The sequence below is a fragment of the Periplaneta americana genome, chromosome 16 (genome assembly GCF_040183065.1).
Source record: "Periplaneta americana isolate PAMFEO1 chromosome 16, P.americana_PAMFEO1_priV1, whole genome shotgun sequence".
Taxonomy (NCBI): Eukaryota; Metazoa; Arthropoda; class Insecta; order Blattodea; family Blattidae; genus Periplaneta; species Periplaneta americana.
In genome coordinates this window covers 137,877,730-137,903,565 of record NC_091132.1, presented here as the reverse complement: position 1 = coordinate 137,903,565, position 25,836 = coordinate 137,877,730, and the positions used below count along the sequence as shown (strand labels likewise).

The window sequence follows — 25,836 nt, the reverse complement described above, 5'->3', positions numbered from 1 at the left end:
TTATCCACTGTATGTATGTAGATAAGTTTGTGTAGATGGAAAATGATATTTGAAACTTAGTCACAACGAACGATCCTTTTTCCAGAAAACAGCCTAGAAATACAATAATTGATGTTTCTCCACGCACGCTCGCTCCATTCAAGACATGATGAGCCATGACCCCGTTGTGTTTCCGGGTGCTGAACAATTAGCCGTCTGAACCGCTCATAACACGGATATCGAAGTGGGCGATGCGTAAATGGCCTCGGCATTAAAATGCGAGTCGTAACTCAAAGAGCGGATGCTTCGTCACACAATTTAGGCGTTCCTGACGTCATCCTCTCTGTCTTTGCTTTCTCGCTCGCTACTTGTCACTTTGGAGAGAGAGTATAGGCCTTTCGCTATCCCAAAGATACAGGAGTCTGAATAATAATATTCAGAAGGAATGGTTTTATTTATATTTTAAGATAGATTTAATTTATTACTTTTAATATAAATACATCACACTTCATTTTAGATTTTTCATGTAATTTCCCAGGACAATACAGGCTGTCCCATTTATCTCGTGCACCTATTGTAACTTTTTTGTTTGGACAGATATTGGAATTTTTGTTTTTGAGAACTATGTTAGAACGAGGGGGTAACATGACTGTAGAGATTTGGTGTATGTAACTACATTGTGGTACAAGATACACGTGATGTCATCAATTTTTCAAATAGCACTACATACTTTAATCATGTTACATTGATTACACACATTAAGCCGAATTCAAAATATATCACAATGTCACCCTCCTAATCAATAACAACAAAAAAATTCAAAATGAATGCCATCGGAATGTGCCGTTTGTTGTGGTGCCCCATTCATCTTGTGCACTAACGTATACAAAACGAAAGACGACTGACGTCCGTACACGTCGTGTGTTGTGTGTTTACTGTCTTAACATGTAAACAAACCACAACTGTCGACGCCACAATCCACTTACAGTGGCCTGCACGTTCTCCGGACCTGTCGCCACTCGACTTCTCCCTGTGAGGAACTGTGAAGGACAATGTGTACCAGAAGATTCTGACAACACCAGACGACATGCAGCAACGCATTCGACAGGCTTGCTTGTCCATTCAGCCAGCAACATGCCGGGCAATCATACGGTCTATCAGGGAACGCCTTCGAATGTTCATTAATGTGAATGGTCATCATTTGGAACATCTTCTGTGACTCTCAAAGCATAACATTATCACATTGGAAGTACGTTTTGTTGTTATTGATTAGGAAGTTGACATTTTGATACATTTTTGAACTCGTCTTAATGTGTGTAATCAAAGTAACATGATTAAAGTATGTAGTATTATTTGAAAAATTGATGACGTCACGTGCATCTTGTACCATAATGTAGTTACATACACCAAATCTCCAAATTCATGTTAGCCCCTCGTTCTAACATAACGCTAACATAAGACATTCAGTGTTTTTAATGTATCTTTTTAAATAAATACATTATTCTGATTCGATGAGGCGACAAATATAAATTTAACTCTTAATTCACCAGCACACTTGAATTATAGCGACAACTCAGAGGAGATAAAACCGACATTCTAATTGTTTTATTTAATTTTTTAGTAGGTTATTTTACGATGCTTTATCAACATCTTAGGTTGTGTAGCGTCTGAATGAGATAAAGGTGACAATTCCGGTGAAATGAGTCCGGGGTCCAGCACCGAAAGTTACCCAGCATTTGCTCATATTGGGTTGAGGGAAACCCCGGAAAAAACCTCAACCAGGTAACTTGCCACGACCGAGACTCGAACCCGGGCCACCTGGTTAATTTTATTTGTTTAATTAAAATTAGTATATCTTATGAACGAAAGAGTCTTCAGATACGATAATAGTATGCAATAACTGTAATTTTAGTTACTATTTTAAATACTGCTTGGATCAAGTAAAATTATTTATTTTAACATCCTTTCGAAACTATAAAAATTATTCGTTTTATCGAACGTTACTTCTATTTTATAGATGTTAAATGTTATGTTTTATTTAACGACGCTCGCAACTGCAGAGGTTATATCAGCGTCGCCGGATGTGCCGGAATTTTGTCCCGCAGGAGTTCTTTTACATGCCAGTAAATCTACTGACATGAGCCTGTGCATTTAAGCACACTTAAATGCCATCGACCTGACCCGCGATCGAACCCGCAACCTTGGGCGTAGAAGACCAGCGCTATACCAACTCGCCAACCAGGTCGACTCTATTTTATAGATGTTATTGAGAGTTAATAGATAATTACAATATTACCTGTAATTGTTTATTAAACGTCACAATATGATATACAGGGTATTCAGAAACGGTAAAATAATACTGTAATTATTTTTCTCACAACCGCTTTAAATTATATTAAGTAGTGTCAAACATTGCGGCAACAGTGCATTAGTAGAATGAACCGAATAACTGGGAAGTAAGCACAATAAAACGCGACTAGAAATCTAATTTTAATGGTATATATTAACTGCGCCTTCTTAATTCTGTGGTAGTCAAACATGGCTTTTCGGATGTAATTTTAACGTTTTATTGAACGTTACTTCTATATTATATATGTTATTGAGAGTTAATAGATAACAATATTACCTGTAATTATTTATTAAACGTCACAATACAATATACAGAGTAGGGTAAACATTGGTAATTTTGTGGCAGTGGTTATTTCGTGATACTTTTTCTTTGTTCTTTCGTGAACTAACCAATGGTGTTACGAGATTGAAATTTCAGCCAAGCATATGTTGTCCGGTTTCCAGAAACATTCAGCTACGCTTTGTGTGACTATTGTAGCTGCTTCAGTGAGCTTTTATGTTTGGAGAGAGCAAGTTAGCGTCGACTTCTCAGGCGTACAAATTTTGTGGATGTTTGTAATTACATTACAGGCTTATTATTAAAGGTAAGCATATGATATTTGGTACAATGATTTATTATATCTTAATGAAATTTTAGGATATCTTTTTGGAATTTTAGATACAGCTGTAGTCGCCATATAGGCTTAGCTTTACTCATAGAAATCTTAGCTGTTTGAGGCGAAATTTTGTTGAGTATTAAGCGTTACATTTTATACTATTTTAAAAATTGTACTACAATATGAATTTTAGAAATCTGAAGGTAAGATGTAGTAACAAAAAAGAAAAGGGGGACGCAATGGGTTCAGTGTAGCTTCTGTTTGATTTGTTATCCTGTTAAGTGCCAATGATAAGTGCTAGATGACTTACTTGCAAGAATTGTGACAGAAGATGAAACATGGCTCCACCGTTTTGGACCGGAGACAGAGGCAGACAATGAAGTGGCATCATGCAAATTCACCAAAGAAATTGAAATTCAAAAGTGCACCTTCGGCAGGAAAAGTTATGGCTACTGTTTTTCGATTCAGAAGGACTCTTGCTTGTGGACATCATGCCACACGGAACCACCACTAATTCTGACGCGTATGTGGCAGCTCTCAAGAAACTTCAAGCTCGACTGAGTCGTGTTCGACGACATCGGGAGAAGCAGGATGTTCTGCTATTGCACGACAACGCACAGCCAATGTCAGTCACAAAACCACAGACCAGATCAGAAAATTCGGATAGACAACACTGAAACATCCGCCTTACAGTCCTAATCTGGCACCGTGCGATTACCATTTCTTTGGCAAACTGAAGGATCCCTTCGCGGAACGAGGTTAGAAGATGACTCCCATGTGCACACTGCTAAAGAATGGCTCAGACGTGTTGGTCCAGACTTTTACCGTGCTGGTCTACAGGCCCTCGTTCCTAGGTTACGTAAGGCAGTTAAAAGGGACGGGGATTATGTGGAAAAGTGGCATTTTGTTCCTTAAGGATGTATCTACATTCTGTGAAAACAGCAAAGCTGTAGGATAAAAATATAATTTTTAAACAAATGTTATGCATTACTTTTGGAATTACCCTAGTAGTATAGGCTATAATAAAGTCCGTAATAAAAGTGTTCACCCTTTCAGGGCAGAGAAGATCCCTTTTCAATTTCAATTTTTACTTTGATTTCATTCTTATTATGTGTTGATATGTATTTCTATGTTTTCTTGCTATGAATATTAGACGGAATTACTATGTTTGAAGTCTTGTAACAATAAATGAGAATTTCATTTGACTTTAATGAATTTTTCCACAATTCTTCTACCTCTCACGAAATGATCAATGTAATATCACGAAATTACCAAGGTTATCACGAAATAACCAACCTTTTAGCTTAATTTGTAAAAGTGGTTTTTGGCACTTGTTCAAGAACATGTCCAATCTTTTATGTCTCCATATTTTTACAGCATATTATCGTCTTTTAGATGAAAAAATCGGAATAAGGATATATTTACACATTTGCATTTTTAGTTAATTTCCATGAAATTATCACGAAATTACCAATGTTTACCCTATTCAGAAACGGTAAAATAATGCTATAATCAATTTCCTCACATCCCCTTTAAATTATATTAAGTGGTGTCAAACAATGCGGCAATAGAATGAACAGAATAACTGGGAAGTAAGCATAATAAAACGCGACTAGAAATCTAATTTTAATGGTATATATTGACTGCGCCTTCTTAATTCTGTGGTAGTCAAACATGGTTTTTCAACTACAGTGACATCGTTTTATTTTTATTTCAATTTTTATTGTACCTGAGTTTTTAATGTACTTCATTTCCACCCCTGCTATTAGCAAACCTCACCCGTCCTCCACACAGAACCAAGACCGCGTATGCAGTCAAAGTCGTCTTACGGTCACAGTAAACAGCACTGACTGAGTGAATATAGTACGTTCCAGAAATATGGTCGTATTTTGCAGTAAAGGAAGAGCATTCATTATTGAATCATACTGTATTTTCGCACAGGTAGATTATTGTGTCTGTTAGGTTACGTCACATCCCGGTTTCCCTACACATTTCTGCTTGTATCTCTGTAAAGATTAGTGACTGGGCTGTCTTTGCTCTTTTCTGAAAATGTTTGCTAGGAAGTCTACATAATATTATTACAAATGTCCAAAATAATTTAAATAAAAGGGCTCGTAACTGTTATGTAATTCTCCCCTTTCTACGACCCTGCGACATAACCACCTGGACGTAAAATAGATAGCATGTCTGAGTAAATTTATCTGTGCGGATCGGGCAGAAATGAAGATTGAGTTTACAGTACGTAAGGTACTCTGTTACAGAGTAGGTACAGAATTATTTCAACAGACGCAGGATTATGGTTCTCTACGTCGCCTGATTTGAGTGCTTTTCATTACTTCTTTTGGAGTTACTCTATAACAGTTGTGTTTGCTAAACATCCTACAGTAATAGAAGAATTAAAGAATTACACTCAAGAAATAATACATTCAATTTCAGAAGGTATGCTATGCCTAAAAAACATCTTCGATAATGTGCACAAAAGAACTGAAGCCCGTATCGAAATGAACGGTCACCATTTTCAACAATTTGTTTAAATATCCAGATTTTGATTATATTTCAATTAACTGCAATCTCCGTATTGTACGTTAATATGTTGCTGTAGACAATGCACAATGAATATATCCGCCTGGATAGTTCAGTTAGTGAATAAAAGCACTTACTGTTTATACTGTACTGTATTTTGATTAAATGAAAAGCTAACGAAAATTATCAAATTCAGAATCGTAATACTTCCTAGTTTACGTAAATGGTTGTACTACTTTCCTTCCCTCCTATATCTGGTGAAGTGATTTTTTTTTTAATATTTTACAACAGTATCATCAAACTCCGGTTGTGGAGGGGGGATAACAAACAGTGTTTCCGGTTCTCAACCGTAAATCCAAAGATATAGTGAGGTTAATACTATAGTCCCGTCGCTCTTATTTCCGGCAGCCAATCACGTTGCAGGTCGGCTACATTTAAACGTGATCGTCTTGTCATTCGTTATTGATGATGTAATGCATTTCCTAAGGCTAGATAAATACTTAATATAATCTCCCGCCATTTTGGCTCTTTCGTTGGCGTTCGCAGAAATCACACGAGGACGTTATTTGCCGCTCAATTATTTGCTCAATTGCTGTGCGTTTGATTTATTATCATAGGAGCTACGACATGATAATGTTTAACGGTAAAGCAAATAGATTCCTCATCTGGTAGCTCGGCAAGGAAAGAAGAAAAATGGCGAACGATACTACCTACCTAGACTTTATAGAGCCTTCACTTCCTAAGACGTAAGCAAAGGGGAGGAGTCACACCGGAAATAACAACGACATGACTATAGCTATAAATATTAGTAAAAAGAAAATGATGTCTCGGTACAAAGAATATAGCTCCATAAGATCCTCAAAGATTATGAACATAATAGGTTGTATTGGGCTCGACCGATGTCCAATTCCTTATGTATAACGCGATGATAAAATAGAAGAAAAATAATTTGAAAAGAATGAAATAGGAAAACACGAAGAAGAAATAGGGTAGGTGGAGGACAACAGATGAAGAATAAAGAAGAAAAGAGGATGAAGGAGAATAAAGTGAAAAGAAAAAAGTAATAAAATATTGTAGGTAAGAGGAGAAAGAGAAGATAGTAGCAAGAAAGAGCAAGTAAGAAAAATTAAAAATAAAAGAATTAAACAACATTATAAGAAACTAGAAAGAGAAGGAAATACGGAGGAAACGAAAACAAGAAGAAAATGAGAAGAAAATATAAGTGGTGGTGGTAGTGAATAAAGGGAACAGTTATAATTGCGATAACTATGATAAAATATCACTCAGTCCTACGCCGCTTGAACATAAAATTACGGTTGAGAATCAGTCCATTACATTATCCTCTTTAATGGGGCTTATCTGTGTAAGTGTTTCTACGAATATTATAAATACCAACAGCGTTGAGAAGCCTCAGTCACGGTGCCTCGTTACATTAATTTGGAATTACGACGTCCGAAGGCGTGTGTCGTGAACTTGTCAGCTCATAACAGCAATCAGCATGCACTTGTTGCTGGTATCCTCATTACAACTACTTTATCATGCTTCAGATGTAATCGCTCTGAATTAAAAAGAGCTCCAAGTATCTTACACTGTTGCCAAGTTGCACTAAAAATGGAACGGCTTTCCGTTATAAAAGAGATTATAGTGTATGAAAGTTACAACACAGTTTATTACTACTGCTGTCATTTCCATCATTACTACCGTGATGATTCTGTTCATGAGGAGAAAGAGAAAAGAGATCAACTTGATGAGGAAAGAGAACAAGGCGAGAAGGGTGCAGAAGAAGAAGAAACGAAACGAAACGATAAGGAAGAGGTGAAAGAGAAGGCGAGTTGAAGAAGAAAGAAGAATAAATGGAGGAAGAAAAGCAGTACAAATGGAAAAGAGAAAGGGAAAGGAGGAAGAAAATAGGGAAATTAGAAGGAAGAATTTTACATATTACCTTAATTAATTACATATCACCTTAATTAATTACATATAAACTTAATTAATTACATATCAACTTAATTACATGACACAACTTAGATAATTACACTGCACCTACAATTACATTCTTAGTCTAATCTTCTTAACCTTTCCTTAAATGTATTGATTTTGAGAGGACCACACTGAAAGATTGCCGCAGGTAAGCTGTTCCATTCTACTATTGTGCGGTTAACAAAGGAAAATTTTGCCACGTTCGTTCTTTGTTTTCTGCATTTAAACTCCTGATATGATCAGCTCTGCCTAAGTATGATGGTGTCATTAATCTGGTATTGATGTCGGTCCATGCTTTGTGTCCCATTTGTAGTGCGTTAAACAATGCGGTGAGTCTGGTTTTTCGTCGCCTTGATTTGAGAAATTTCCTTGTTTTTTACTATCTCTTCACCATGTCCCTTTCCCATTTTGACATATTTTGCTGCCTTGTGTTGAACCTTTTCTATTGAATCGATTTGGTTTTGTCTGTACGGATCCCAATCTACTGCTCCATATCTCATAATTGGGCAAACAAGGGTTTTGAACGCTAATTCTTTTGACCTTCGATTAGATTTCTTAAGAATACGCATAGAGAAATGTAGTGCTTCCTAGCCTTTCCTTGTGGTATTAGTGACTTGTTCCTCCCAACCCAGTTTGTTACTTAAATATATATTTAGATATTTACAAGTGTTCACTTGTGGCATCGATGTACCATTGAGCTGATATCTGAGAAATTTCTTTATGCGTTCTATAGAAGGATATTGACTTACTTTACTCACATTGATTTTCATTTTATTGTCTGTTATCCAGGTCTGAATAACGTTAAGATCGTTTTGTAAGGCGGCGATATCGAATTCATCTTTAATTTGTCTATATATTATACAGTCGTCCGCGAATAAACTTACCTGCAAAGTAGTACTTCTACTTATATCGTTCGTACAGGATTGTTTCCGATCTCTGATAATGAATTTGAATGACATGTGTGCCAGGAGTCACACGATAGCTGAACTGTGGCGCGAGGTGACAGACCAGTAGTGAGTGATCTCATAGAGTACATGGCGACTCACAGCAGAAAATCGAGCATTTTTTGGGAGGGATACATAACAATTCTTTCCAATGCCAAGTACAGTTAAATTAAAATAAAAGAAGCCTGCAATATACAAGAAAGGAATCTTCTATGTACTTAATAATATTGGTAAAGCTCGAATGGAATTAATTTGTATCATCTCGTGGGGTGCGGCGACTTGTGACGGGGGATGGATTTGCTTGCTTTTTTCCACTCTGGAATTAATCCCATCCGAGCTTTGCCAGTCTTATTAGGTACACACAAGATACCTTTCTTGCAAATAATGAGACCACGTTTTTTTGCAGACTCCTATGATTTTAACGTAACTGTACTTGGCATCGGAAAGAGTTGGTATGTACACCTCCCAAAAAGACTCGATTTTCTTGGGGATTGCTACCATGCACTCTGATTATGAAATCACTCACTACTGGTCTGTCACCTCTCGCCGCAATTCAGCTGTCGGTGTGAGTCCTGACGCACATGACGTCATTCAAATTCGTTATCAGAGATCGGAAACAACTCTGTATAGCCTTTATAAGAAACAATAGAGGTGCAAGAACCGCCTCCTTAAGCAATAAATTAAATTAAATTTCGAGCCCTACTTACATTTTCAGCATCTATAATGATTACGCTCTGTATAAACTGTAAAGGACATAATATGATTGAAGAAGAATGTTTTGTGTCTCAAAATGAAACATTATATTATGCCACCACCATGACAACCGGTAGGAATGGAACTAATCCCCTGACACTATGCATAGCTGAAAGTTACGAAATACAAAACCAATGTAAATGCCAGTAGGCTATTACTTCTGCTATTAAAGAATACCAATACACGTATTTCCTTCATAAGCAGTGATGGCGCTGTTCTTTTTTTCCTCCTGTCGTCTGGCCTCGCTCTTGCTGACGTCAGAGGGTCATTCTAAATTCTCACGAAAATGTAGTAACAAACACAATAGAAACGATGAGGCCTAATCTGTTCCGTCTCGACAACCAAACATAATTGCGATTAAAATCCCAAAACAACATCTGTTAACATCTGCTTCCACTAATTACTAATGATAATTAACGGAGTTGAAACAATTGTCACGCCATACATTTATTTTTTATTTATTTATTTAATTAGCTAGCTAGTGAGTACAAATTAAATTTATAAAACAAAAATGTTTCTAGCTACTACCGTAAGAGCTAGGCTCGTGTACGGTGTGGTCTTAGTCAATAATATAACAAAATTTACAACGACAGTTTACTAAATACAGTAAGTAACTTAATTCAAACCAATAAATACAACAAGAGCAAGAATAAAGAAGAAAGAGAAAAAGAGAGAAAAATACACATTTAATATAAATTGACAATCCGACAGAAGCCAGTGATATTCAATAAAAACATGAATATAAGTCGAAAGAAATAAAAGGCAAAAAAATACATTTGTTAATATTATATATCATGGATAATTTTGCAAATTTCTTTTTTAAAAGCTTCAATTTTAAAACATTTCAAATTTGGAAAATGGTTAATAATTTTATTATATTATTTTATTATAGGGCCGAAAGTAGCACCATGTTTAAGAGCTGGACTTGTATGACATTTAGGCTCAATTAATGGGAAAGTAGAGTTTTGTCTTCGAGTACGATATTCATGTCGATTAGGTTTATGTTTTATTTGATTTCTGTGGTAGTAAGTTAGTAAACTATATTTATATATTTCTTCAATAGTTAATACATTAAAATCTGTATAATTAAATTTGTTGGGTAATCCATATTTTTGGTCAGATTTGTGAGCCATTTCTTAGGTCCTGAATATAACTAAAAAACTATGAAGTCGACTAAATAGGTTATTGTAACTGTGAAACATACTGAAACAACATTGGAGGTAGTATACGGAGCTGTGGTCAGATCATCTGTGTTGTATGGGACGGAAATTTGGGGTTGGGAAAAAGGGTGGGTTTATAAACTGCAGAGAGGGCTGCATCATAAAGGAATGAGATGGGCGTGGGAAAAGGAGATAATAATAGAAGGAATGTACAGGGACATCATTTTATTTTTACTTCAATTTTTATTGTACCTGAGTTTTTGAATGTACTTCACTCCCACCCCGTCTACTATCATGACAGAATCAAGGCTGCAGAAGTAAACAGCACTGAGTTAGTGAGTATAGTACGTTTCAGAAATATGTTCGCGTTTTCCAGTGACGAAAGCGCTTTCAATATTGAATCATATTTTCGCACAGGTACTGTCCGTTTGCCTACATCGCATCCCGATTTCCCTCACCTGCTTCTGCACGCCCCTCTGTAAAAGCTGGGCTGTCTTAGCTCTTTTCTGAAAAGATTAATTTGTTAGGAATTGGACGTTTACGTAATATTATACAACTGTTTAAAATAACTTAAATAAAAGGCCCTCGTTAAGTATTTAACTGTCACGTGATTTCCCCCCTTTCTACGATCCTGCGGCATAACCACTTGGACGGACAGTAGATAGCATGTCTGAGTAATTTTATCTGTGCGGGTCGGGCAGAAGTGAAGATTGAATTTACAGTACGTGAAGTACTCTTTTATAGAGTAGGTATAGAATTATTTCAACATGAGTTACTAGTACGAAGGACGAAACTGGCAATTGGAATTAGATGCAATAGTCTATAGTGCGATAATAGTCACAAAAGAACTGAAGCCTGTATCGAAATGAACGGCCACCATTTTCAAATATGTGTTTAAATATCCATATTATGATTATTTTTAAATTTAACTTCATTCTCTAAATTGTACGCTAATGTGCTGTAGACAGTATAATATATACTGCATAATGAATACGTTCGCATGGATAACTCAGTTCGTAAGTAAAAACACTTACTGTTAATACAGTACTGCATTTTGATTAAACAAAAACGTAATGAAAATTATCGAACTCAAAATCGCGATATTTCCTAGTTTACGTAAATGGATGAAGTACTTTTCTTCCTTCCTATACCTAGTAAAGTGATTTGTTTGTGCTTAACGCCAGTATCATCGAACTCCAGCCGTGGAATGGGGTAGCGAACGGTGTTTCTGGTTCTCTAAAGGTATAGCCAGGTTAATATTAAAAATGTTAGTAAAAATAAAATGATGTCCCTGTATGACATAATGTGAAGATGCGTTTAAATGATATCGAGAGACAAGAGATTGAGCTCCAATGTTCGGAAAAGTCCCCACTACATTTACAATCAGACCTCATGCTTAACCGGGGAAGGTGTAACTACATAAATTCTTGTAACAAAGACAGAAGAGCAGGTTTAGTGTGGCTAAGATTGGAGGTGTGGAAAGGTAATAAAATTGTCAACGAAGAGGGAGAGCGCCTTTGTCCACTGTGCGAGGAAAAGAATTCCTGAATACATATTTTATTGCAGTGTCGAATTGGAACATATTCGGAGAAAATATCTACCACTGTCGATGCTAAGTCAGAATAGGAGTTCGCTTGCATGTCTTGACCTCATGGGGAATAGAGTATGCGAACAAAAGACTGGATTGTTCCTCTTGAAGGCGAGACAGATTAGATCTTCAGCTGTTGAAGTTTGTGATGCGAATTGACGAAGAGATAATGGTAACTACTCAATTATACACTGTTTTAGATTAGGATATATTATATAATGTGTTTTGTTTGTGCCATTTTGATTTTAATCTGTGTGTTCTTTTGGAGAGTGGTTGGAGCTAATCATAGGTGAGGGGGTGAAACCTACAAAATAGGACTTGTTTTACACAGCACGTACGGTCAGAAGACCCTTGCATTGATTTAAGATAAAATTCTGATAATGTAGTAGCCTACATCTGTATGTATGATATTGCTAAATAAATCCATTTATCTACTGAACGAAAATGGAATCACGAACATACTCGTATACCTATAATACAACACAAACAATGCAATAAATACCGTACTTTCTACAATACACTTATCAAGCGATTTTCTAATTTCTCCTTCGCCTTCTGTATCAGAGATTTTATCTAAATTCACTCATGGAGTAAATGGAACCAGCCCAGAATCATTGTTGGCAAAGTTTCATCGATGTATAGGCCTACTAGTGTTACCGCTGCTTTCCAAAGTTCCCCCATTTTACGAAAAGTTAAAATAAGTAAAAAGAGGAAAGATCTGAACGGTCGTCGTATGTGCAATACGACTTGAAACTTTACTGTGCGGTGTTTGTTGGTTTTTGCCCTGTTTTATATGGTGAAACATCAATGTTTCGGATCCATCAGGGAAAGCAAAGGAAGGGAACCCTTTTTTCCAAGACTGGTCTTGGTATGAGATGATCTCCCATTTCCTTGTCTCCCTTGACGAAGGAAACAATGGGTAGCACCTATAGCACGATGCAAAATCCGAAAAATCTCACACCACATTTTTAAGGTACTGTTTCGATGCTATGTTATGTGAATATCACTTGGAATACCACTTACAGAATTTGTGTAGCAATATCAATGTGTGTCTCTGATTGATGTTCTGGCTGATATGTACATCTTATCAGGCAGTATATCTCACTTGTCGATATGTCAGAGGAAGAACAATTGTTTGTATGCATCTGAAGTCTGATTAGTGTAATATGTAGCTAGTCAGCAATGTATGCAATGGAGGGGGAAAGGAACTGGCTACCCTACCCCATTATCTCCTGGTCTAGTTTCCTCATTAATGATGCTTTGTTGGTATCACTTGTGAGGTTCAGACCTGTCTTCGGACAGTTGGCCATTCAACATATCAATGTGATGCAGGTCTGCAGTTTGATTAAGGAGGAACAGTAAATATTTTAGAGGGTGGTAATACGGGCTATTCTGAGTAAAACGTTTTAGGGGTTAAGTACAGCTTACAGCAGTAAATTTTTTAAAAATATTCAACATGTTTTTCCTCCATTACTATATCTTGTACAATAATGAAAATTAGTATATGAAAAAATATTGTCCTGCTATATGAAGAAATATTTTTACGATTTAAAAAAATATTTATATATGTATTTTTTTGAAAATTCATAATGGTGGTAGTTCACGTGCAGTGATTAAGCGTTTCCCTCATAACTCGTAAACTTGTTATCTTTTTCATGTTATCTTTTTTTTATTTTATTGCTGTATGTATGTATGTATGTATGTATGTATGTATGTATGTATGTATGTATGTATGTATGTATGTATGTATTTATTTATTTACACTGCAAGTGGGCATGCACCCGGTGGCAGTGGTATATACAATATAAACAATACACAATAAAGAAAAGATAAGCAATACACAATAAATTTACAATACACAATACAATTATACAATACACAATAGGCCTACAATTTTATACACAATAAAATAAGAATACACAATATAATTTAACACAATAATAATAAAACATAAATAAAATACCTAATTTTACATTACAACCTACATTATTATGTATAGGCCCTACATAAGTTTCAATAGTCTTTCACTTTATTCTCATCTCACTCACTGTAGTGGCACTATGACGCATTTCACTGACACTTTAGCACACATTTCACTGACACTATAGAACACATTTCATTGAAGCTATAAATTATCACTGATCGGAACTATTCACTGCACTGTAAAACCATAACTTCACTGACTCACCTCGCTTCCCTGATACAACAGTTCAAATAAGTCAAATAATTACACCCTTATGCATACTGTACTTATAAACAGAACTACATTTAAACTAAACATTTCTAGTCTAAGGCCCTCTTACACGCTATTTTTAAATAATTTACAATTCAAACCAAGGAAGTAACTCGTCAGGCTAAATAAATACATGTCTCCTTAAAAAATTAAATGTTAAATGTCGCCTTAATTTTAATATACACTTTATACACAACTTTTTAAATTATTCTTGAATCTCCTTAAGGAAGGACATGTTTACAATATCATGCTGTTTCAACTACATTCATTAATAAATAATATTTTTTATGTTGTTTTAGAAGAAAATACTGACGTTTGATCTTATTTTAATAAATTGATTTTTTTATCAAATAATCTATCAAACATAGAGAAGTGATCTTACACCATATTGTAGATATGACATACATAAATACACACAAAAAATTTCCATCATAGAATGTTGAATAGTTTTTGAGTTACGTGGGAAACGCTTCATCACTGCACAGTGAATTGAATTATGAAAAATAAAATGTAATTTTTTTTTTTTCAAAATCATAAAAATATTTCTTCATGTAGCAGAAGGACAGTATTTCACACATATTAATTTTCATTATTTTACAAGATACAGTAATGGAGGAAAAAATGTTGAATATTTCGAAAATTTTACTGCTGTAAGCTGTACTTAACCCCTTCATATGAACAGTTTTTTCAGTTGGTTATTTAACGACGCTGTATCAACTACTAGGTTATTTAGCGTCGATGAGATTGATGATAGCGAGATGGTATTTGGCAAGATGAGACCGAGGATTCGCCATAGATTACCTGGCATTCACCTTACGGTTGGGGAAAACCTCGGAAAAAACCCAACTAGGTAATCAGCCCAAGCGGGGATCGAACCCGCGCCAGAGCGCAACTTCAGACCGGGAGGCAAGCGCCTTAACCGACTGAGCCACGCCGGTGGCTTTCATATGAACATGTGTCAAATTTTCAATGAATGTGGAGATACAGCTGTTTGAATGTTACTCATAACAAGCCTTATAAATGGTATGAAGGAGCGATAAATTGGGTCTACTATGTTACTAAATTGTCTTACAAGGCAAAAGGCTACTTAGCCTTTCTGGGGGGGGGGGGTTCCGTTGACTACAAGAGAAGCATGTTCTTCCAGAATGTGACGGAACCGCTGTACACTTGAACCGTCAGGTGAAACATCATTTAAATCATCTCACATTCCCCGTACGATGGTAGTCACTGCATTGGCCACCAAGGTCCCCAGACCTTACTCCTGTCGATTTGTCTTGGGGTAAATGAAAGACGAAGCGTACAACACCCGAAGCAAACACAAAGGATGAATTTGTCGCTCGCATTATGAATAGCGCTGTCCTCCGTAAAGAACTATGACTCGAACTCAGAAGAGCAATATTTAGTGTTGTCAACAGAGCGGAAAAGTGTATTGAAGCCGATGGTAGAATTTTTGAACTATTACTTTGAACTGTTGAAATGTATTGATACTATGTAGGCCTAAATAAGCAATAAATGTAATCAGTAAATTATTTATTTTTTCCTTCTTGCCACATGTAACGCTTGTTATGTGTAACATTGAAACAGCTATATCTCCACAACCATGAAAATTGGACTCATGTTCATAGGAAAGTTTTTACTCACAACAGTCCAAGTACCACACCCTAAAATTTTTACTATTTCTTCTGAATCAACCTGTGTATAAAGTGATAAGATATTCTTGCCAATTTCCGATCATATCAGAATTGAACTATGTGCAGTCATCACCGCTGTCTTTACCACGTAGATAAAGGATTCGTGAACGTCCCATTGACAAATTTAAAACAGCAACAGCTAACACAATTTAGAAAATCATCATTATTGAACTAAAATTTTTACGGAAATTTTTCATTTTGGCTTCATTGACAAACAACACTGAAGGCTACGATTTATACTACGAAAACGACAATCAACATAGTCACGCCCACAGTTGTGAAACTAGCTGGCCCGGGTTGAAATACTGGTTGGGACAAGTTAGCTGGTTGAGGCTTTTTTCCGGTGTTTTCCTTCAATTCATTAAAAGCAAATGCTGGGTAACTTTCGGCGCTGGACCCTCGACTCATTTCACTGGCATTATTACTTTTACCTCATTCAGACGCTAGATAACCGCAGCAGTTTATAAAGCGTCGTAAAATAATCAGCGTAACAAAACATATTCACAATTTTTACTTTATAACTGGAAAAGGTATTGCAATGTTGCAAAAATATCAATTAAGGGGTTAGGTACAGCTTACAGCAGTAAAATTTTTGGAAGTATTCAGCATTTTTCCCTGCATTACTGTATCTTGTACAATAATGAAAATTAGTATGTGTAAAACATTATCCTTCTGCTGTGTGAAACAAATAATTTTACGATTAAAAAAAAAATATTTATATAAATTTTTTTTCAAAATTCAAAATGATGGCAGTTTACTGTGTAGTGATGAAGTTTTTCCCTCATAACTCATAAACTTGTTAACTTTTTCATGTTGTCTCTCTTTTATTTTATTGCTGAAACTCATGTTTACAATATCATTCTCTTTAAACTATATTAATTAATAAATAATGTTTTTTATGTTGTGTTAGAAGAAAATACTGACATTTCACCTTATTTTAAAAATTTATTTTTTTTATCAAACAATCTATCAAAGATAGAGAAGTGATCTTGTATCATATTGTAGATATGAAATACAGAAATACACACAAAAATGTCATCACAAAATGTTGGGTAGGTTTTGAGTTATGTGGGAAATGCTTCATCACTGCACAGTGAACTGAATTTTGAAAAATAAAATGTAAATAATTTTTTTTTCAAAATCGTAAAAATATTTTTTTCATATAGCAGAAGACAGTATTTCACACATATTAATTTTCATTATTTTACAAGATACAGTAATGGAGGGAAAAAATGTTGAATATTTCGAAAATTTTACTGCTGTAAGCTGTACTTAACCCCTTCATATGAAGTGTATCAAATTTTCAATGAATGTGGAAATACAGCTGTTTGAATGTTACTCATAACAAGCCTTATAAATAGTATGAAGGAGCGATAAATTGGGTCTACTATGTTACTAAATTGTCTTACAATGCAAAAGGCTACTAGCCTTTCTGGGGGGATTCCGTAGGCTACAAGATGAGCATGTTCTTCCAGAATGTGACGGAGCCCATGTACACTTGAACCGTCAGGTGAAACATCATATAAATCATCTCACATTCCCCGGACGATGGTAGTCACTGCATTGGCCACCAAGGTCCCCAGACCTTACTTCTTTCGATTTGTCTATGGAATAAATGAAAGGCGAAGCGTACCAAACCTGAAGTAAACACAAAGGATGAATTTGTCGCTCGCATTATGAACAGTGCTCTCATTAAAGAATGACACGACCTCAGAAGGGCAATATTTAGTGTTGTCTACAGAGCGGAAAAGTGTATTGAAGCCGGTGGTAGAATTTTTGAACTATTACTTTGAACTGTTGAAATGTGTTGATACTATGTAGGCCTAAATAAGCAATAAATGTAATCAGTAAGCTATTTATTTTTTCCTTCTTGCCATATGTAACGCTTGTTTTGTGTAACATTAAAACAGCTGTATCTCCACAACCATGAAAATTGGACTCATGTTCATAGGAACGTTTTTACTCAGAACAGTCCAAGTACCACACCCTAAAATTTTTACTATTTCTTCTGAATCAAACCTGTGTATATGGTAACTGATAAAGTGATAAGATATTCTTGTCAATTTCCGATCATATCAGAATTGAACTATGTGTAGTCATCAGCGCTGTCTTTACCACGTAGATAAAGAAGGTCGTGTACGTCCCATTGACGAATTTAAAACAGCAACAGCTAACACAATTCACAAAATCATCATTATTGAACTAAAATTCTTACGGAAATTTTTCGTTTCAAACACGTTACAAAGAACACATCACAGCCATAACAAAATTACAAAACACCTCCACATATGCAGAACACATCACAAATGCTAAGCACACCCACAGAAACATCAACACAGATATGGAAATACTAAACATCCACCAAAAAAGCCAGAAACTAAACACACTAGAACAATATGAAATATACAGACACACAAAAACACACCCCAACGAAATTCTCAACACACAACTCAACTTCAAAACACACACGCTCTTTGACTCTACACTATACCACAGGAATATACCCTCACAGGAAATAGAACAAGTGGCACCAAGACCAACAACGACCAGTTCTGAAGCTGACCCATAAATAGGTCGAAACAAGTAAACGAGGTAAGTTGAAATTTAACACAAGAAAGTCTTACCATACATATTCCGAAGGAAATTTTTCATTTTGGCTTCATTGACAAACGATACTGAAGGCTATGATTTCCTACTACGAAAACGACAATCAACATTGTCACCCCCACCGTTGTGGAGTAACGGTTAGCATCCCTGACCGTGAAACTAGCGGGTCCGGGTTGAAATACTGGTTGGGACAAGTTACCTGGTTGAGGCTTTTTTCCGATGTTTTCCCTCAATTCATTAAAAGCAAATGTTGGGTAACTTTCGGCGCTGGACCCTCGACTTATTTCGCTGGCATTAATACTTTTACCTCATTCAGACGCTAGATAGCCGTAGCAGTTGATAAAGCGTCGTAAAGTAATCAATTTAACAAAACATATTCACAATTTTTACTTTATAACTGGAAAAGGTATTGCAATGTTGCAAAAAATATCAATTAACTTGTGAGTTATAAATGTTTATTGGAATTAATCAACATGATTTCAGGATTAGAAATGGTGGTGGTGGTGGTGGTGGTGGTGGTGGTGGTGGTGGTGGTAGAAGGAATTTGTAAAAATTTTGGAGAAAGTCGGGAGAAAAGTTATTGAAATATTGTGTGTTATTTTTAATACTTATTTATGAAAAATGGCTTCACTAGTTCATTGAACTTTTAAGCTGCGTTTACTCTAAAAGATACTTAGTAATTATTCTGTCACACACCGTTATTTTATTTATTTATTTATTTTTATTGCTAGTAAGTTTGAAATGAATATAAATTAATACAGTGTAAGATAAACTAGCCACTCCTGAATGAGTAAGACTCGTGCTCAGGAGGGGATTCCAATACAGACAAAAATAAAATTAAAATTGAGAGTGAATACAGATTAAAAAGTGTTTAATATGTTTAAACCCAAACTATAAATTCAATACAAATTTTTATTATTTTTTATTAATTTGGAGAGGATTCGTGGTTAAAATAATATTAGAATAAAATTTGTTTAATAATCTGGGACCTTGACTCATGCTATGATAAAAAGCTGCATTGGTTTTACGAGTACATTTAGGTACAGACAAACGCAGAAAATTCGTATTTTTAGTTCTATATTTATGTATATATCTTTCAAAGTTATTAAGATTTCTGTGAAAATATTTTAATAGAATAAAATAATAAATTTATTTAATGTTGAAAACTTTGAAATATTTAAACAACAATTCAGTTGGGTAATCTTTCTGCTTTTTTAAACAAACTTTTAATACTTTTTTCTGTAGTAAAATTAACGGATATATGTCGGATTTGTAAGTTCCACCCGAACTTATAATACCATACATATAGATTGAAATAATGCTAAATAAATTATACGTATACAGTTAATTGACAAAATATTTCTTAGAATAACAAAGTAATATAATGTTTTACGTAATTTATTACAAATATAATGAATATGATCATTCCATTTTAAATGATTATCAATATTTAACCTCCTTAACTTTATTAATAACTGAACAATTGCAATTTATATGGGAACAATAAAATTATGCATTTTAATTTGTAGAGTAGATGAAATTGGTTTATTACCTTTATTTAAAGAAAATGGGATAGCTATTGTTTTATCTTTTTTAATTACAAGTGAATTTAAATCGAACCATTTTTTTATTATTTTTAAGCCGCAATTTGCGTTATAATAAGCATCAATCCAAGTTTTTCCACTAGAAAGTAAAAGTAAAAAGTAAAAAAGTAATGTATAGGTGGTTTCTTTATTGAACATAATTTTTAACAAAATTGTTAAAATACGCCCAAGAATCTACACCTTGTCAAATTAGGCAAAACCATAAGAATTAAACACTTCTAGACTTTCAATTATATGAAGCCTTAAAATCACAATCGGTAGAAAGGTATAGTACCCGTACTCAACTTTATTACTGGAAGCGGGGATGTCTTGAGGACTGCGCCTCGATTATGCTATTACAGGTGAAACAATTCATCCAATGTCTAAAATGCAATTCACATCATCTGGCTAGCAGAGGTCGGGAAGAAACACGGAGATGCTTTCGCATTTGTAGATAACTGCACATGATTGGTGCCAAGTTGTCAGATTATCACATTACGAATAACCGAACCAAACTCATCTTTGATGTTTGAACTAGAACCGTTCAAAGTTCGGTCAACGGGTAACTAACGATCTCCTATCAGTCTCAGTGCAACCTTATTTACACAGATTTACTTGAATTCTCGAGGGTTGGACCCTTCAGACGAATTAGTCGCCAAGTAGCGCTACTTCCGGATGTGGTTATCACGGTGCATAGACACCATTTAAGACAACGTAGGACAGAGACAGGAAAAGAGTTGCACACGATTTCTATGGAAGGAAATAAACTTCAATTTTCGTACCAGAAATCGAATTTGTTGATTGGCTCTGGTGAAGTCACAGCGGAGGTCTCCGTTTAATTTATCTCGAAATTCTGGTATCAAGCAAAATGTATTAGAAAAAGTGATAAATTCGTTCTTTTATAATTATAATATAATAAATTTTACATTATTGCGTTATACAGGGACATCATTTTATTTTTACTTCAATTTTTTTTGCACCAGAGTTTTTGAATGTACTTCACTCCCACCTCCTCCACTAGTAAACTTTCAACCGTTCTCCACACAGAACCAAGCGTATACAATCAAAGTCGCCTTACGGTCATAGTAAACACAAACAGTACTGAGTTAGTGAGTGTAGTACCTTCCAGAAATATGTTCGCATTTTCCACTGACGAAAGAGCTTTCAATATTGAATCATATTCTCGCACAGATACTGTCGTCCGTTTGCCTACGTCCCATCCCGGTTTCCCCTACCCGCTTCTGCTCGCCCCTCTGTAGAGGCTAGTGGCTGGGCTGTCTTAGCTTTTTTCTGAAAACATTAATTTCTGTTAGGAATTGGACGTCTACGTAATTTTATGCAACTGTTTAAAATAACTTAAATAGAAGGGCCTCGTTAATTAATTGTCACGTGATTTCCCCCCTTTCTACGACCCTGCGACAAAACCACTTGGACGGACAGTAGTTAGCATGTCTGAGTAATTTTATCTTTTCGGATCAAGCAGAAGTGAAGATTGAATTTACAGTACGTAAAGTACTCTTTTATAGAGTAGGTATAGAATTATTTCAACATGAGTTACTAGTACGAAGGACGAAACTGGCAATTGGAATTAGATGCAATAGTCTATAGTGCGATAATAGTCACAAAAGAACTGAAGCCTGTATCGAAATGAACGGCCACCATTTTCAAATATGTGTTTAAATATCCATATTATGATTATTTTTCAATTTAACTTCATTCTCTAAATTGTACGCTAATGTGCTGTAGACAGTATAATATACACTGCATAATGAATACGTTCGCATGGATAGCTCAATTTGTGAATAAAAGCACTTTTTGTTAATACAGTACTGTATTTTGATTAAACAAAAACTTATTGGAAATTATCAAACTGAAAATTGCGCGATATTTCCTACTTTACGTAAATGGATGAACTACTTTTCTTTTACGCCAGTATCATCGAACTCCGGTCGTGGAAAGGGGTAGCAAACGGTGTTTCCAGTTCTCAACCGTTAATCCTAAGGTATAACCAGGTTAATATTAAAAATGTTAGTAAAAATATAATGATGTCTCTGTATAATTTTTCAAGCTTACTATTGAATTATATGTTCGAGTGTTGAAATTCGGTTGGGGAAAACCTCGGAAAAACCCAACCTCCACGCCCGAGCGCAACTCCGGATCAGCAGGCTCTCTCAATATTCGCACAAGCATTTTGTATGCTCTCCTCCATGTTTATTGTAGTCGTTTGTGCATCGATCAACTTTCAATTCAACTTTCTCGTTAAAATAATCTAATTGAATGTTACGTTTTTTCTTTTATAATAAAATGTTAGATGATTATGACATGCATAAATCACTTTTATCAATTTTTACTTTTCAAATATCTCTGAAACTAACTTAAATGCTAAATTGAAAAATGGTTTATACATATAAACGTTTATTTTTGTATTAGGATTTAGAATAAAAATTAAAAACTGTAGGCTTCCCTTAAAAAAGTAAATTCAAATGACCTTCAGAAGTCCTTGAAATACAACATAAATAATATTGTTTGCTTTACCTATTAAAGTGAATACAATTTTATTTAAAACGTTTCTAAAATGCTTCGTTTTTTTTTTTCGAAACATCAACGCAAATGGTTCACCCGGTTTACGTTTAAAGTTAAGTGAACGTATAAGTACAGCTATGACGAAAGAAGTATATCAGGGACTGGAATGCTTTACGTGCAGACTTACTAAAGGCTTTACCGATAACCAAAAATGTATTTAAAAATAGACTTAAGGACTTTACTAATAGAAGGTAGTATATTATACACACTATTTAAAGGGTGTAATTGATATTTTGTTATTGATTTGTTGTATCAGAAGAAGTGTGTTGTGTCAGTGAAGAAGTGTGTTGTGTCAGTGAAGTGTGTTTCTGTCAGTGAAGCTTTATGGTTTATAGTGGCAGTGCAAAGTATTTGAACAGTAAAATGTTTTTGAAATGTTACTGAAATCAGGATAGAATCAGTGAAACGTGTATCTTAGTTCCAGTGCAATGAGTGAGTTGACAGCGAAATGAGTGTAGTGCTGAAAGGAGTTGTGCAGGTATGAACAAATCGTACTCGTGGGTTTTAGTTCGAACTCAGGGTTAAGATACAAATTAGATTTATCTTAAATGTTATTTTAAGTGATCGTGCTTCATTTAATTTAGGATTCTCCCTGTTATTATTATTATCATTATTATTATTATTATTATTATTATTATTATTATTATTATTATTAGTACTAGTATTATTATTAGTATTAGTATTGATTATTATTGTTAGTATTATTATTAATTTATTTTTAATTGTTTATTATTATCATTATTGAGTGTAATTAATTACCACTGCCACCGGGTTATACCCAATTGCTTACTTACTTACGTACTGGCTTTTAAGGAACCCGGAGGTTCATTGCTGCCCTCACACAAACCCGCCATTGGTCCCTATCCTGAGCAAGATTAATCCATTCTCAAATCATCATATCCCACCTCCCTCAGATCCATTTTAATATTATCTTTCCATCTACGTCTCGGCCTCCCTAAAGGTCCTTTTCCCTCCGGCCTCCCAACTAACACTCTATATGCATTTCTGGATTCGCGCATACGTGCTACATGCCCTGCCCATCTCAAACGTCTGGATTTAATGTTCCTAATTATGTCAGGTGAAGAATACAATGTGTGCAGTTCTGTGTTGTGTAACTTTCTCCATTCTCCTGTAACTTCATCCCTCTTAGCCCCAAATATTTTCCTAAGCATCTTATTATCAAACACCCTTATCCTATGTTCCTCTCTCAAAGTGAGAGTCCAAGTTTCACAACCATAAAAGACAACAGGTAATATAACTGTTTTATAAATTCTAACTTTCAGATTTTTTAACAGCAGATTGGATGATAAAAGATATACCCATTTGCAGTGTGAATAAATAAATAAATAAATATATATATACATATATACATACATATTGCAGCTGTTAAAATAATGTGCATTATTGAAGTAGCGTTAGTGACCTGCTAATGGAAATACCTCAAAGAAGTGTTGAAGGTTTGTTCAGTGAATTGTTATAAAGCGACAGATAGAGACAGACAGCCAAACATAGAAAACAAGAATATACTGTAGGATAGAGGAATTGATTGACTGGCTGATTTGCTGACTTTACAACTTATTTAATTATTGACATGCTGACTGACTTATTGAATTGCTCATTGAGTCATTCACTGAGTGATTTAGTAACAAAATCATTGACAGCGTGCTTCAGTAACTCAGTGATATACTGATTCATTGACCCGTCTGCTTACTGACATAGATCAGTTTACTTTAACGTGTTTGCTGACTAAAATCGGCTTACTGACATACAGTACAGGCTTACTAACTTAAACTGGCTTAGTAACTTATTGTGCCACTGGTTTAAACCGGCTCACTGAATAAAAATGTTTACTTAGTTAAGTCTCAATGGCTTACCGATTCTTTGAGCAAATAACCTACTAATTGGCTCCTCGATGAACTTATTTACAGACAAAAGTTCTGACTGAAATTATTGTCGGGTAGGCACGACAAGTTTGTTCAAGATTGGCCATGAAAACATGGGTACTCACTGGTGCAGTATATATTATCCCAGACATTGTGGCTTCGTCCGAATGTGCCGTCCGGAGTGCAGAGGGTGTGTCCGGCAAAGTTGGTGCAGGTTCCCGTGTACCTGGACGCCTCCTCCGCCACTCGGCGCTCCCAGAAGGTTCGTGCGTTCTTGGTTGCCATCGCCATCCACATTAGGCTACTTGACGTTTCGCGCTCCTGGAGGACAGTCCACCCGACTTGCTCCAGTATGCACTGCTCCCCTCCAATGCTGCCCTTCTCCGCCATCCATTTACTGTTATGTAATGTATGCGCCTCACGTCACTATACTGACATCATTAAACTCGACTTCACGCAGTGGCGGTCTCTCTCGGGGTAGCGGATCCCAGTAACGAAGTCTATGCGTAGGGACACATTTTAACTACACTCGGTGAACTTAAAATACCATTCGATGGATCTTCTCTCAGTATCAAGACAAATGACCAATAATAATTGTATAATTGCAATCACAATCCTGAGTAGTGAATTGCTGGAGATACATGTAGACTGGCTAGTAAAGGATTCGATTTTATACGATTAGAGGAACCGAAGTGTTTCACAAGCACAGCTCTTAGCCATGGTAACTACTTTGGTCCAAGGTTATATAATATAATAATTGAAAAGTACCCAAATTTGGAAATTTTAGTATCATAAATTTCAAAAATAGCGATAGGAATTTAGATAGATAGATAGATAGATAGATAGATAGATAGATAGATAGATAGATAGATAGATAGATAGATAGATAGATAGATAGATAGATAGATAGATAGATAGATAGATAGACATTATTTTATTTCAAGGAGGATAGATAGACAGACAGACAGACAGACAGACAGACAGACAGACAGACATACAGACAGACAGACAGACAGACAGACAGACAGACAGACAGACAGACAGACAGACAGACAGACAGACAGACAGACAGACAGACAGACAGACAGACAGATAGATAGATAGATAGATAGATAGATAGATAGATAGATAGATAGATAGATAGATAGATAGATAGATAGATAGATAGATAGATAGATAGATAGATAGATAGATAGATAGACAGATGGACGGATTTATTGAGTAATATTATACATACAGATGTACTGTATTATCATAATTTTCTCTCAAATCCAATGCATGAGTCTTCTGACCGTACGTGCTTTGTACCTAAAACAAGTCCTACTTTGTAGGTTTCATCCCCCTCACGTATGATTAGATCCAACCACTCTCCAAAATAACACACAGA

The 25,836-nt window shown here is 35.4% G+C and overlaps 1 protein-coding gene and 1 long non-coding RNA gene across 4 annotated transcripts in view; one reads left to right on the top strand and one right to left on the bottom strand.

Annotated features, from left to right (window-relative positions):
* Nucleotides 1-25,836, top strand: part of LOC138691257 (uncharacterized) — a 166,370-nt gene that overhangs the window by 36,472 nt on the left and 104,062 nt on the right. The window lies entirely within an intron of this gene.
* Nucleotides 1-25,836, bottom strand: part of LOC138691256 (uncharacterized) — a 112,399-nt gene that overhangs the window by 60,527 nt on the left and 26,036 nt on the right. For 2 of the 3 annotated variants that reach the window (XM_069813078.1, XM_069813077.1), the window contains exon 3: nucleotides 24,575-24,846. The exons of the other annotated variant lie outside the window; for it this stretch is intronic. In XM_069813078.1, the coding sequence (XP_069669179.1) occupies nucleotides 24,575-24,846 (272 nt within the window). The remainder of the gene's footprint in view (nucleotides 1-24,574; nucleotides 24,847-25,836) is intronic. 3 annotated transcript variants of the gene reach the window in all.